Consider the following 12,722-nt stretch of genomic DNA (forward strand, 5'->3'; position numbering starts at 1 on the left):
GGTAATTGCAGAAACTTTTCCTAATCTGACATTTGTTAAAACCCCTTATTAGAAATTATGCAGCTGCAGAAAAAAAAAAAAAAAAAAAAGGAGGAAAAAAAAAAAGAATAAAATATAAAATAAAATAAAAATGAGCTGGCTTCACAATTACCAAGTCAGCCCATGCAGCCCTTCGCTATTGTACGGAGTGGCATAAACCCCCCGGCGGCCTATCAGCTCCCTGGCAGGCAGGGGGCTGCGCTATTCAAAGCGAGAGATACAAGCTGCAGGGCAAAAACCTGGCAGCTCCCATCTGACCCCCCAATCCCCGGCTGGTGACAGCTCCAAGCTCCATGGCAAATTAGCCCTTCTCACATTACAATTGCAGGAGACAGATTCCATTAGCGGTATCTGAAATTGAGTGGAGAGCTGCTCCGTTATCAGACTTGACTCATAAGCGCCGCTATTAATCAGAGCTATGATAGCATTTATATATTTCAAGCTATCTGCCGCCGCTGTGATATTCTGCTACAAAGGGTTGATGGGACTTAGGGAAGGGAACAATGGAGCTTTCTGGGAAAAGCAGAGTAAATCAAGAAAGTCTGTGACTTCCGCACATTCTGAAGGGATTGCGGTTTACATAAATTTTCTCCCAATTGGAGATTGAGCTCTTCCTCATCTTACACATGGGATTTAGTTGTCACTCAATGGTAACAGCTGTGAAAAGGTGAAGCGGCCCACCGCTCAGAATATTGCCTCCGCTTTTAAAGCAATTAACCCATGAACAGGAGGATACCTGGTGATATCAAAGGGATTAAGCCAGGCAGTGCATTATTAACATTTCCTTGAACTAATTCTAACTCTGACTAGCTGTCAGAAAAGACTCTTCAGTCTTTAAAAAAAAAAAAAAAAAAAAGAGTTTTTTGCCCTGCTTTTTTTCCCCCTCCCTTCAAAACGAAGCAAAGTTATTGCAGCCTGATGTGCCTACTTCAGAGCAAAATGCAAATGAACAGATTTGGTAATGTCTTCAAACAGACTGAACTTAGTGCCGGTTTATTATGCGGACAAGGGGAAAAAAAAAAAAATATATATATGATCAATTAGCCAGAGGTCATGCTAGATATTCTTCTAAAAGCAAATTAATACTTGAGTATCTTCCTTTCTTCTCTCCCTCCTAAAACTTCGTAACTACTTGTTACTAACCGTAGCTGCTTTTGAAACAGCCAAGATCTTCGCGCTGTGCTACAGCGGCGATAATCTACGATAATCTGTAATCTGGAAAAATCCAAATATGTCCTGTAAGGAGATTTCGCCTTCCCCAAAGCTGAATATTTTAATTTCCCACGATGGTCGAGGGGGCACCGACATGCCAGGTGGGAGCACTCCTCTCTCATCCCTCCATCCTCCCCAAACCATGCCCCCAAAAAAGGAGTCAAACTATCTGGGGACAACTCCTGCTCCAGCAAAGCTGCATGCCCGAGGAACACAGAGTATTTCCCCACTCGTCACAGGCAGCAGACAACTTTTCCCAGCACCAGTTAGTTTTAGGGGAGCATCAACCATGAGACCCCCTCTGGGAAGGACCACGAAGGTGACCCATCCTCCTGGTGCTCCAAGGACGCTTGGTCCTTCTCAGGGACCTTCCCACGAGAGCTCCAGGACGCACATCACAGGAGCAAGAAAACTCAGAGCTGTCAGATGGTCAAGTGCCATTTCCAAATCATTTTGATGATTTCATTATAAAACATGCCTAACGCTCCTTTTTGGTGGTGGTGGGAGAAGAGTTGGCTCCAGTTTTCATATACATCCACAGTGTGTTGCTTGGAAGGTTTGGGGGGCAGGGAAAAAACCAAACCAAACAAACAAAAAAACCATATATAAAAAAAAAGTCCAAAACTTAACATGATACCCAGAACAGCAAACCGAAGAGACGTGAACTGCTTAATTTAATGCAACGTTTTCCCCCTTTTCAAAAACCTGTGTGCAACTCAGCCAGAATAAAGCTGGCAAAAACTTACTAGAAGTAGTTGGGCAATGACACAGTCTACTTTGCTACTGCCCCTGCAATAAATTAGCTTTGTGTATTTAGATACAGCAAAACAGCCGAGCTATGAAAGGTATACACTGAAAAAAAAATGCACTTAAAGCAGGGGAAAGCATCCTATTTCTCTTTGCAACAGAGAATGCGAAGAATGCATCATCTGTGCAGAAAATAACACTTTGGCAATCATATTATAAGAAGATAATTGGTTTACTTTGTAAACTTGCTATGCTTTGCCTCCCACAGTAAAACAAATAAATAGTTGTTTAAAGAAACAATCCTATAGCCGCACTTGCTGCGTCCTAAAAACATAAAGGAGCTCCCCCCTCTTTCAAAGCAAAGATGAATTATTTGCCTCAGTTACAAGCAGTCCGAGAAAACTCTTTGTAAATGCCATTTTACGATAATTACAAGCAATTTATTAAGACTGTGCAGAGGGGGGAAAAACCGTATTTGAGAACTAAATCAAAGGAGTAAACTGCTCGTTTGGTGATAGTCTGGATTACTGACAAAAGGGCTTTTTGCATCAATGCGGTTCGACGTAACTTTGTTTTAAGAAGTACAATCTGGGCTTAAAAAAAAATAACATAATGAAATGAAGAATAGAATAGAATATAATGAATAAACAAACAAGATGTTGGGGTTGCTTCCTATCGACCCCGGCAGTGTCTGCACAGAGCATCCCGCCAGCCATCACCTGGCAGAGGAGAAATCTGTTTAAGGAATAAATTCGATCCTAATCCCGCACATGCCGTAACATTCCAAACACCACCCAGCCACAGAGGGAACCGCGACTCTTTCCTTAAGCAGTAAAAGAAATTGTCCCGACCTGCCGAGGAATAAACTCGGGGAATGCCTCTTAAACAAAAAGAGTCAACGGGGAAAAAAAAAAGGGAGAGATTTACTGTACGGGGATGCTGGGAGGCACAGAAAAACCCTGCGAGGGTAAACAGCAACCCTGCCCGGCTGGTGGGGAGAAAAGAAAGGTTTTAGAGGTTAAGTTCAGGTCAGACAACAAATGAAATTGTAACAACCCAACTGACATTGTATAATGTCTTCTTCCACTCAATCAATAGGGCAGCATCAGCCCCATTACCATAGAGATGGCTTCCTCCCCGCTGAAGGGTGGCTATTGTTTGAGGAGAGAGATTTGCCACTTGAACCGTGTTGCTCCCAAAGGATGTGTACTTCATCAATTATTTGTATTCCTAACATCTACATATTTTCATATTAACATCCACATTTCGTGCGGCAAGAGGAGCAGGTGCTTATTTTTCCTCTGGTACCTCGCGGGGGTCACCCCATCAGCTAAATTTTAATTCAAACACAAAAATGCGGGGGGATTTGATAGACCGGTTTAGATCCTTTGTGAGTACGGACAAGCCCGGTTAAAACCAAAACACGTCACCTTCAGATAGTTACGGCTTTCATGCAGACGGTGCCAGTAAATGCTTTCTGAAAGATTTTTTTTTTTAAAAGTAGATGGCAATAGAAAGAAGAAACTTTTTTTGCTAACTGAATGTTGTAAAAAATAAATCAGTTTTAAGGTGCTTAAAAGGAAAAATATAACATTGTAATTTGGAAATAAAACAGACCCACAATACCTTACCATTAATTTCAAAAAAATCAATCACTGCTAGGCTGAATAATTGATCCTGTCAGTGCCTTGTATCTATGAAATAATTTTCTGTAAGTCCTAATAGTTTCTATCATCTCTCAGTTCCAGATTTTCCATTCTTTCGTGCAAGTTTTAAATTTGACAGAAGCAACATCTTCCAAATCCAACTAAACAACAAAAAAAATTAAACCTCTAGAAGTATAAAAATAATTCCCAAATTTAGCCTGTCATTTCTCTCCTGTATTCTTACTTCTCTAAAGCGACGATCGCATCATTTCATGTGCACAAAATGGGCATGTAAGGAACTGTCACATTGGAGTTCAAACTAAAAAGCGGGGCAGATCTTCACAGCAACTGTAATAACGGGAATAACCATAATTAAAAAAAAAAAAAAATCAGAACCCAATATTCAAAACCTTTAGCAACTTCTTGCCGGAGTTTTTAATATAATCAAAACGAGTTGTGCTCTGACGCTGCGCCTGGCACTGTGCATGGGAGGGCAGCGCCACTTCCAGCTCCCCAAATATGCTGTAAAATACAGGATATTAAATTAAATAACACCGACTTAATTACATGTATTACCCAACAGTAAAAGCAATCACTTTAAATGCCTATAGAAATATTTAGGAATTACTTAAGCAATTCCAGTTGGTGTGCTTTGGAGGTGATGCACTGCTACGTGAAAGGTGAAGTGCAAAAAGCAACCCCTCTTCAGCAGAGGACACCTGGACAGACAGACCCCATGGATCGAAGTTTAAGTGAGCTCAGGGCTCTTGGGTTGTGCAGGATCTGGCCCCCCCCCATTTATTCCTGCTTTTATTTCTAGGTTGCACTCGCTCTCTAGGAAGCTTTCCCCGAGGGGCGACGCGGCTCTGGAAACGGGTGGGAGGAAAGGGCTTTTGTCAAAATAATCTCAGTAAGGAAGCGCCCCGTCTCATCCCGAAGCGCCCCGATATCATTTCAGATTTCGCTGTTTGCAGCCTCAAAACGTGCCCTATTTTCCCTGCAAAAGAACATCAGAAATTGTTTGTACGGGTTGCGATAATCCTCTCAAATATGGGTCAGGCTGAGGTTAAGAGCAGCCAGAACTTGCACATCAAAGACGAGCGGGGTTAACAAAACCCCCGACCACGTGCGCATCCCGATTGTTCCCGTTTCTCCCAAGGTTAGAGGTCTGGAGAAAACGGATAGGCTCCGGTCGGTCCCCCGCCGCAGACGGCAGCACCTACGCCGGGAGAAGGCGGCCAGCACCGATGCTCGCCCTGGTCCTCGGGTACCAGCGGCAGGCAACTGCCCATCCGCCTCCGCCGGGAGCTGCAATTAAACCAAGTTCACGGTTTCCCGATAGGTGAAGCTCATCCTGTTAATTTAAACAGACCATCTGCATCTTTCGAGAACGACAAACTTCATTAGTTCTGGTTAGTTAAACCGAGCGGTGATTTGTGATAATGAGCCTGAACAACCTGTCATGTCTGTGTAAGGGAAAGGGCGCACTTTTTATTATTACTATTATTATTATTTAACAGAAAGAAAAAAAAAAATAAAAGAGGGACCTTTTGTGCAGGAAAGAAGGTCAAATTCAGATTAAACCGCTGTTAGGTTAATCAGAGGAACTAATTACAGCTGGAAAGGGAAGGGGGAAACGCTAGTCCGAAGGCCAGAGGGGACAGAGGGAGCCTTCGGAAACGTCCCGAGCCGCCGGGGAAGCACCCTGCCAGCATCACGCCAACGAGAAAACACCCCCAATGACTTTACCTGAAAACCGTGTAAAAAAGCAAAGAGGCGGCAGCTGCTCCCAACAAGCCGCAGAGGAGATTGACTCGGTAGGCGGGGGAGCCGACGGGCAGCAGCCCCGTCGCCAGTTTGGCCAGCAGCGTGAACAGGGGGTAGCCGGGAGGGTGGGCGACCTACGGACAGATTGATACGGGGTTGAAAAGGGGTGAAATTCTATGAAATGGAAAGGAGAGCAGCACGCCGGGGTCCGGCAGCAGGAGCCGGGGGATCTCCGAGCAGTGCCTCTCCCCGACCCATCCTTTCGTACCGATTTTAACTCCGCAAATATTTTTCCTTAGTGGATTTGGCTCCACGCCTCGCCCATAATAATGAGGCAGCAAGAAAAGGAGGTGCCACGTTTCATTAGCGTGCCTTAAAGGGCTCCTTGTTTGGGTTCACAGTATATTAGGGTCATTCAAAAGGCTGTTGTTTTTTTTTTTTTTTTTAAAAAGCAGCTTCTCAACTATTTTATTGGTTAGCAAGTTGAAAGACCACACTGCTATCGGATTACCACCGCGCTGACAGTCCTAAGGTCTTGCCTAAAGGGATCATGCACCATAATAAAGTTTATTAAATAATAAAACTTATTAAAATTGTTAACCCGATTTATTTTATTCTCCCCAGCTTATACAAAATTTGGGTTGATAATAAGCCAGCTACTGTATATACAGTAAAGCCTTTGCTTTATAATTTAGTTTAATTGGATTTAAAACTTGAAGTAAATTGTCGCGTGCTGTACTTATAAGTTAGTAAAAACTGTGGTTTGAAAATAAATTAATCTACTTTACTCCATGCTTAATTAAACTTCCTTAATTCCTAAAACTGTTAATGAGAGCATTGATTAAACAATAAAACTAATACTTACTCCAAGCTCATATGCGGCTGTGATCAGCTCCCCTGTGAAAAAATAATGTAAAACCAATAATTACTATTAGGAAATGACACTCCTCCAAAGTTTTCAAAATCCAAATGCTTGCATTGGGGTTTTGCATTAATTTGACTGGATAAAACTGTAAATCTGTAGAGATTTAACAGCATGAAATTTTCTAAGAATATTTTCTCTCTCTGATGTCATTGCACAAAATATCTTTTGTATGTTTTCGCGAGACTTTTATGAACAGATAAGTGAAAGTATAGGTAGGCTCGGGTAAAGAATGGCCCGAGATATTCAAAACGCAGACATTTGTGTGTGTGTATTTTAAATTTAAAACCAATTGACTCAATAACTTTCAAGCACTACAGTTTGCAACGCTTAAGCTGCATTGTCTCTTAAACAACCCGGTTGCTTCTCATTAAAAACCCCCACAGCTTTATAAAGAGGGAAAATATAATCATTGATCGTGCAAATCTGCATCCACGTATTCGGGAACGCTGCTCTCCCTTGATGCTAAAGCAATTCTTGCAGCATCTGCTTCGCAAGTAACTCTTTTACCTGTCAGCGGACACTGCATCCAGCAGCCGCTCCCATTAGAAACACCATTTAGATTTTACATTTCATTTGTAGTTTACACCAGGACAAATAACTGCCACAAAAAGATCCACGTTAGCATAACAGTTAATAATACTTGACATTTTTAGAGCACTTGACACTGAAGCATTCTGCAACGCTTCTGAACGGCGCTTATTAAATATATTCAATAGGCACAACACATTCAGGGACGAAGGGCACAACCACGGGGTGACAAAATTAAAAATTATGGCTGGTTTTCCTTCTTTCCCTCAAATTTCGTGATCCAATTTTGCAGAGGCTGGTCTCACTGGTCCTGCTAATTTTGCAAGCGCCAAGGTCGCGGTAGCTTTGTCCCATCGTTAGACGGTAAAGACGCAACACGAAGGGCGCTGTTGGCTTTAAATGCTAAATTAACAATATTTTAAATTTCTGCGCATTATTACGTCCTTACCATCCAACGCAAAGGAGGAGGACTGTACAAATGGCACCTTTAAATCTTGACGTTACAGTAAACAACATATTTTAAAAGGAAGATGCAAGTCAACCCACTACTGCTGTTGGCAACTGCCGTAAAATTACAGCTATCACCCCGCGCGATGCCCAGGGGACAGCCCTGCGGCTTTCTGCACAAAAGCCTCTCAGATGTGGATTCTACCACACTTGCAAATGCCGGCTATTTTTATTGCTACTCTATTTTAGGGAAGTTTCAACCTACTGCAAGACAGCCCCAAAAAAGCAGATGCAATAGGAAAACCATCCATCCCAAGCTGAGCCCTTTCGTGTTCAGCAGCTCCGATGTTTCCAGGGCACGGTGAGGCTGGGAAGCAATCGACCCCCCTGCACGCGGCAAAAGATGATGCTAATAAAGGAAACCCTAAATTCAGCGTTGCAGGGATTCCCCAGCATGCTGGCACGTGCTGCGCTGCGCAGCGGCTAACGGCGGATGCCCATCGCATCGCGAGGATGCCGCTCCCGAGCCAGGCATGACTTCACCTTCATTAGTTCTTTTGGGATACAGCAATATGTCCATCTAAAATGGCTAAAGATTAAGTTCATGCACATTGCTATGATATTGGTTCATATCACGGGCAAGAATAACCCCAAAGCAATACAGACACAAACCAATCTGAAAGCTGGGAAAAAAAAAAAAATATTAAAAAAATACTGGTGGATGCCATTGCCAAGCTTTGAAAGCCAACAGCACAACTTTGCCTCGTAAGAATTAAGGAAAAAAAGAAAAGTAAGAAAACCTGCACAAATAAGCTCTCAGGCTGCAGGCCTGTTGAATTCCACTGGGAAAACCAAAAGGAGCGCAGAACACCCACCACTTCAGATAAGGTTAATTCTCCATCTCCCACCCACGTACCTGGGCATCGCTTACAGCCTCTACGGGCTATGTAAGTGCAGAGCACTATTATTAAATGACAAAACACACAGAGGAAGACTACAGCATCCACAGACTTGATTTGAATATATTTCTCGTGAGAGAAAACGACCTGCGGCATCTTCAGACGCCGGCGCAAATTGAAGAGTTTATTCCTGCATAATCTTGATGTAAATACATTTCTGACCATCCGGCTTGACTCCCCAATAAAGGTGTTCAGGCAATGGGCCCAACGCTGCCTGAAAACTCATTTATCCCCAGCAAGGCTGGGAGCTGATGTCTATCAGAGGGAAGGTTTGGGTTGGTTTATTTTCTTTTAACTTGACTTTATTTGATCCCTTTTTAAGCTGTTTTAACATCTGTGGATGTTTCCGAATTAGAATTCATTCTCTCATTTCTTTATTATAACGCTAAAGTAACAGGAGAAAGCTGCCAATGAAAATACCTATTGCCTTTTACATTTTCGGATTACTTCAAACTTCAAGAACAATTAAAAATATACAGATAGCTTAAAAAAAAAATAATAAAAAAATAATAGGCTCCCTGCCTGAAAGCAGATACAGGAAATCCTTAAGCAGCTCTTTACTCACACAAGTAGCTTCAGTGCTTTTGATGGCACAAGTTTGAGCTCCGTGCTCAGGCGCGGGCAAGTTAATCGCCTCAAGCGGGGCCGTGCAGAGACCTTCCAGGGGACTCCAGCCAGGCGGCAGCGCTGAAGCATCCCATGGGCTGCTCGGGCTGTGGGAAACCAGGGGAATAACCCAAAAAGTCTTAACAAAACACGTCGGGGTGGCTGCTGGCTGGGACAGGCATGAGAGGACAGCAGGGACGAGCCCGTTTCTGTTCAGCTCCAGTAAACATATGCAACTCAGGCAGCAGATTTAGAAGAAAATGCAAAAAAAAAAAAAAAGGGGGGGAGATGGGGACCAAGGTCACAGGCTAGCTGGGGGACACCGTGCCAACAGATTTCCTCTAATATAATTCCCTCTAATGAGGGTTGCTGGAAGCCTGTTAAAGCACCCAGTCCTCCAGTCCGGCCACTCCCAGGGCATCTCTCTGCTGCGCCCCTGTTTGCAGCACGCACCTAGCTAGTGTCCTTGATACCTCTGACAAAACTTATTAGCAGAGGAGTGATGCACGGTGCACGTATATACATGCATTTCTATACACACAGCTGCTGGGCTAGGAAGAACCAGGATGCCTTCAGAAATCAGGGAAAGAGCAATCTCCCTCCCGCCTCCAAAATGAGATAAAATAACCACGATAACCCAGTTAAAGTGGGGCAAACCCATGGCTGTGCTGTTTGGCCACTCACTGTATCTACCAGGATAATTCACGTCAAGAAAGGAACAAATCCCAGCATCACCTCGTCAGGAGAACCCGCATCCCACTTTGTAAAGGGTGCTAATGGTTATTTGCATCCCAGAGGCAAAACCCAAGCTCAAGGACAATTAAAAACCAGGTTCCCAAGGCTTCGCACAGCATGAGCGGCTCAGAGCACAGGCACCCTGCGCGTTCATAGACACGCGTTTCCCATCAGGGAGTACTTTAAAAGACAAAATGGTAATAACTGTAAACATATCGATCATCACGTATTAACTGATAGAACCAGAAGGAGCAAAGCCAGCCCTTTTACAAACTTGGGAGCAGAAGCAAAAGCCATCAGGGTGCACACCCGCCAGCCTAGCAAGGGTGCGCTTGCGCACCTCATCCGGAGTGTGGGATGCAAGCTCTACGGAGAAAGGATTTAGAAAGAAATTCTTTGAATACAGCTCTGACAACAGGGTCCCTCTGATCCAAACACGGGAACAGGGAAAATGGACAACATAAGGTTGCACCTCCGAGAGCCAGCTAACCAGGACGAGCTTGGTGTAATGAAAACACAGCTCCGTCCTGTTATCTTTAAATCAAATAAACCTCGCTTGAATCACTGCTCAACTTCACATTTGCATGAAGAGCTACGCTGAATACATGTTGCCTTAAACCCGGCTACACAAAACCATCCTGGTTTTACCAAGCAGCACTGTCTTTCCTGTAACTCCAAAACAAAAACTAACAGCAAATTTTAAAGAGATGTAGTTAAAACATGTATATCTCTCTCTCTCCACACATACTGAAGCTGTAAAATATAAGCATCCATTAAAAGCCCATTTATTTACAAGGAATTTTATGCACAGCTTGGATCCGAAACCAGCGATGGCCAAGAGGCACAGAGTTAAACAGACCCACTCAACGCTCTTCTGGGATACGAAAGAAGGAAAGTATGCTGGGTACCTACTCCATCAAAAAATAAAAAAATCAAAGCAACCCCTAGAAAATCCAAGCCCTCCTATCCCCAAATCACAGCTGTACACATGCTGCAAAAGCAAGGTATTTTTTAAGCAAGACCAGACTAAACCAGCAAAACCACAGAAGGACCGAACAGGAGAATTTTGTCCCGCCTGGTGGGACTGGCAGCGCGAAACACAAAACATCAGATAGTTTGTCACTGTCGGCAAGTTGCACTTCCAGACAGGCAGATCCAGAGGTTTCGCTGCACGGCTGCGCTGCCCAGGCCAGAGAAAGCAACGGCCGAGCAGTGATACCACATCTGGCAGGACAGCACATCTGCCTTCTGATGCCACCAGCCGTCCCCAGGACCTCCGACTAAATCCTTCGCTGAAAGGCTCAAATACAGGCAAACTATTCACTGCAAAGCAAACAGGCGGGTGGAGAGGATCAGGTCAACACGGGGTGGCCAGAGAGCTCCAGCCCCAAGGGGTGACCGTGCTGCACTGACCCCAAGGGGATGAGCCCCCCGAGGTGTGACTGCGACGCACCAGGCTCGGTGGGGCGAGCACCCCATGGGGGGACAGCAATGCCCCAGCCCCGAGGGGTGTGCGCTTCAGTACAGGGTGTCTGTGATGCACCAGCCTGCGGGGCAAGTGCCCCTATGGGGAGGTTCAAACGCAGCAACCCCAATGGGGCGAGCACCCCACAGAGTGACTGCAATGCACCAGTGCCTATGGGAGGGTGCAACCTCATGGGATGACAGCAATGCACCAGCCCCTATGGAGTGAGCAACCCTACGCGGTGACAGTGACGCACCAGCCCCTATGGGGGAGAAACCCTATGGGGTGACAGCAACCCTATGGGCTTACAGCAGTGCACCAGTCCCTATGGAGTGAGGAACCTTATGGGGTGACAGCAACCCTATGGGTGACAGCAACCCTATGGGCTTACAGCAGTGCACCAGTCCCTATGGAGTGAGGAACCTTATGGGGTGACAGCAACCCTATGGGCTACAGCAGTGCACCAGTCCCTATATGGAAAGGGTGAGCAACCCTATGGGGTGACAGCAACCCTATGGGCTTACAGCAGTGCACCAGTCCCTATGGAGTGAGGAACCTTATGGGGTGACAGCAACCCTATGGGGTGACAGCAACCCTATGGGCTTACAGCAGTGCACCAGTCCCTATGGAGTGAGGAACCTTATGGGGTGACAGCAACCCTATGGGGTGACAGCAACCCTATGGGCTTACAGCAGTGCACCAGTCCCTATGGAGTGAGGAACCTTATGGGGTGACAGCAACCCTATGGGGTGACAGCAACCCTATGGGCTTACAGCAGTGCACCAGTCCCTATGGAGTGAGGAACCTTATGGGGTGACAGCAACCCTATGGGGTGACAGCAACCCTATGGGCTTACAGCAGTGCACCAGTCCCTATGGAGTGAGGAACCTTATGGGGTGACAGCAACCCTATGGGTGACAGCAATGCACCAGCCCCTATACGATGAGCATCCCTATACGGTGACTGCGATGCACCAGCCCCTAAGGGCTCAGCCCCTCCCGCAGGGTGACCGCGATGCACCAGCCTCTACGAGGCGAGGGTCCCTAGGGTGCCACCCCCCCGGTGGGTGCCCCGCCGCCCCTCCCCCGCTCGCGGGCGGGCTGGCGGCGCTGGGTACGTTACCCGCATCCCCGCCGGGCAGGGCGGGCGGCAGCGTGGCCGTGTAGAGAGCCGCCACGGCAGCACCCAGCGCCCCGGCGGCGGCGGCGCACCGCCCGCCCCGGTCCCCGCACCCATGGGCGCCGCCGCGCCCGCGCCTTCCGGGTTCGGCCGCGCGGGGCGGGCGGGCCGTGCCACTCCACCACCCCGCGGGGGGAGCAGCCCCGCCCCGGCCGCCTCCCCGCTGCCCCTGGGCCGCCTCCCGGGAGCGCCCGTCATCAACGGCACTCGGATAGGGAACAGGTAGGGCCGCGGGCCCGGTGGGGCGATTCAGCGCGGTCTCTCGTCCTCTTCCCCCCGCCACCCCCCACCGAAAGGAGTTGGTACAGCCGGAGAGGGCGGGGCGGAGGAGCGCGCCCCTCGGTGAGGGCGGCCGTGCGGCAGGGCGGGACCACCGCGCTGAGGGAGCGGGGGGGGGGAGGCGGGACGAAACCACCGCGGAGCAGCGGGGCAGGGGGGGGACACCGGGCCGCGGCCTTCCCCGCCGG

The 12,722-nt window shown here is 47.0% G+C and overlaps 1 protein-coding gene across 1 annotated transcript in view; it reads right to left on the minus strand.

Moving 5' to 3' along the window:
* The window catches only part of TMEM260 (transmembrane protein 260), a 35,515-nt gene extending 23,203 nt beyond the window's left edge, over nt 1-12,312 (minus strand). The window contains 4 exon segments of the mRNA XM_050897490.1: nt 5,394-5,545; nt 6,277-6,308; nt 12,199-12,282; nt 12,285-12,312. Coding sequence (XP_050753447.1) covers nt 5,394-5,545; nt 6,277-6,308; nt 12,199-12,282; nt 12,285-12,312 — 296 coding nt within the window.
* Nucleotides 12,313-12,722: the final 410 nt, after the last annotated feature.

The sequence above is a fragment of the Gymnogyps californianus genome, chromosome 5 (assembly GCF_018139145.2).
Source record: "Gymnogyps californianus isolate 813 chromosome 5, ASM1813914v2, whole genome shotgun sequence".
NCBI lineage: Eukaryota > Metazoa > Chordata > Aves > Accipitriformes > Cathartidae > Gymnogyps > Gymnogyps californianus.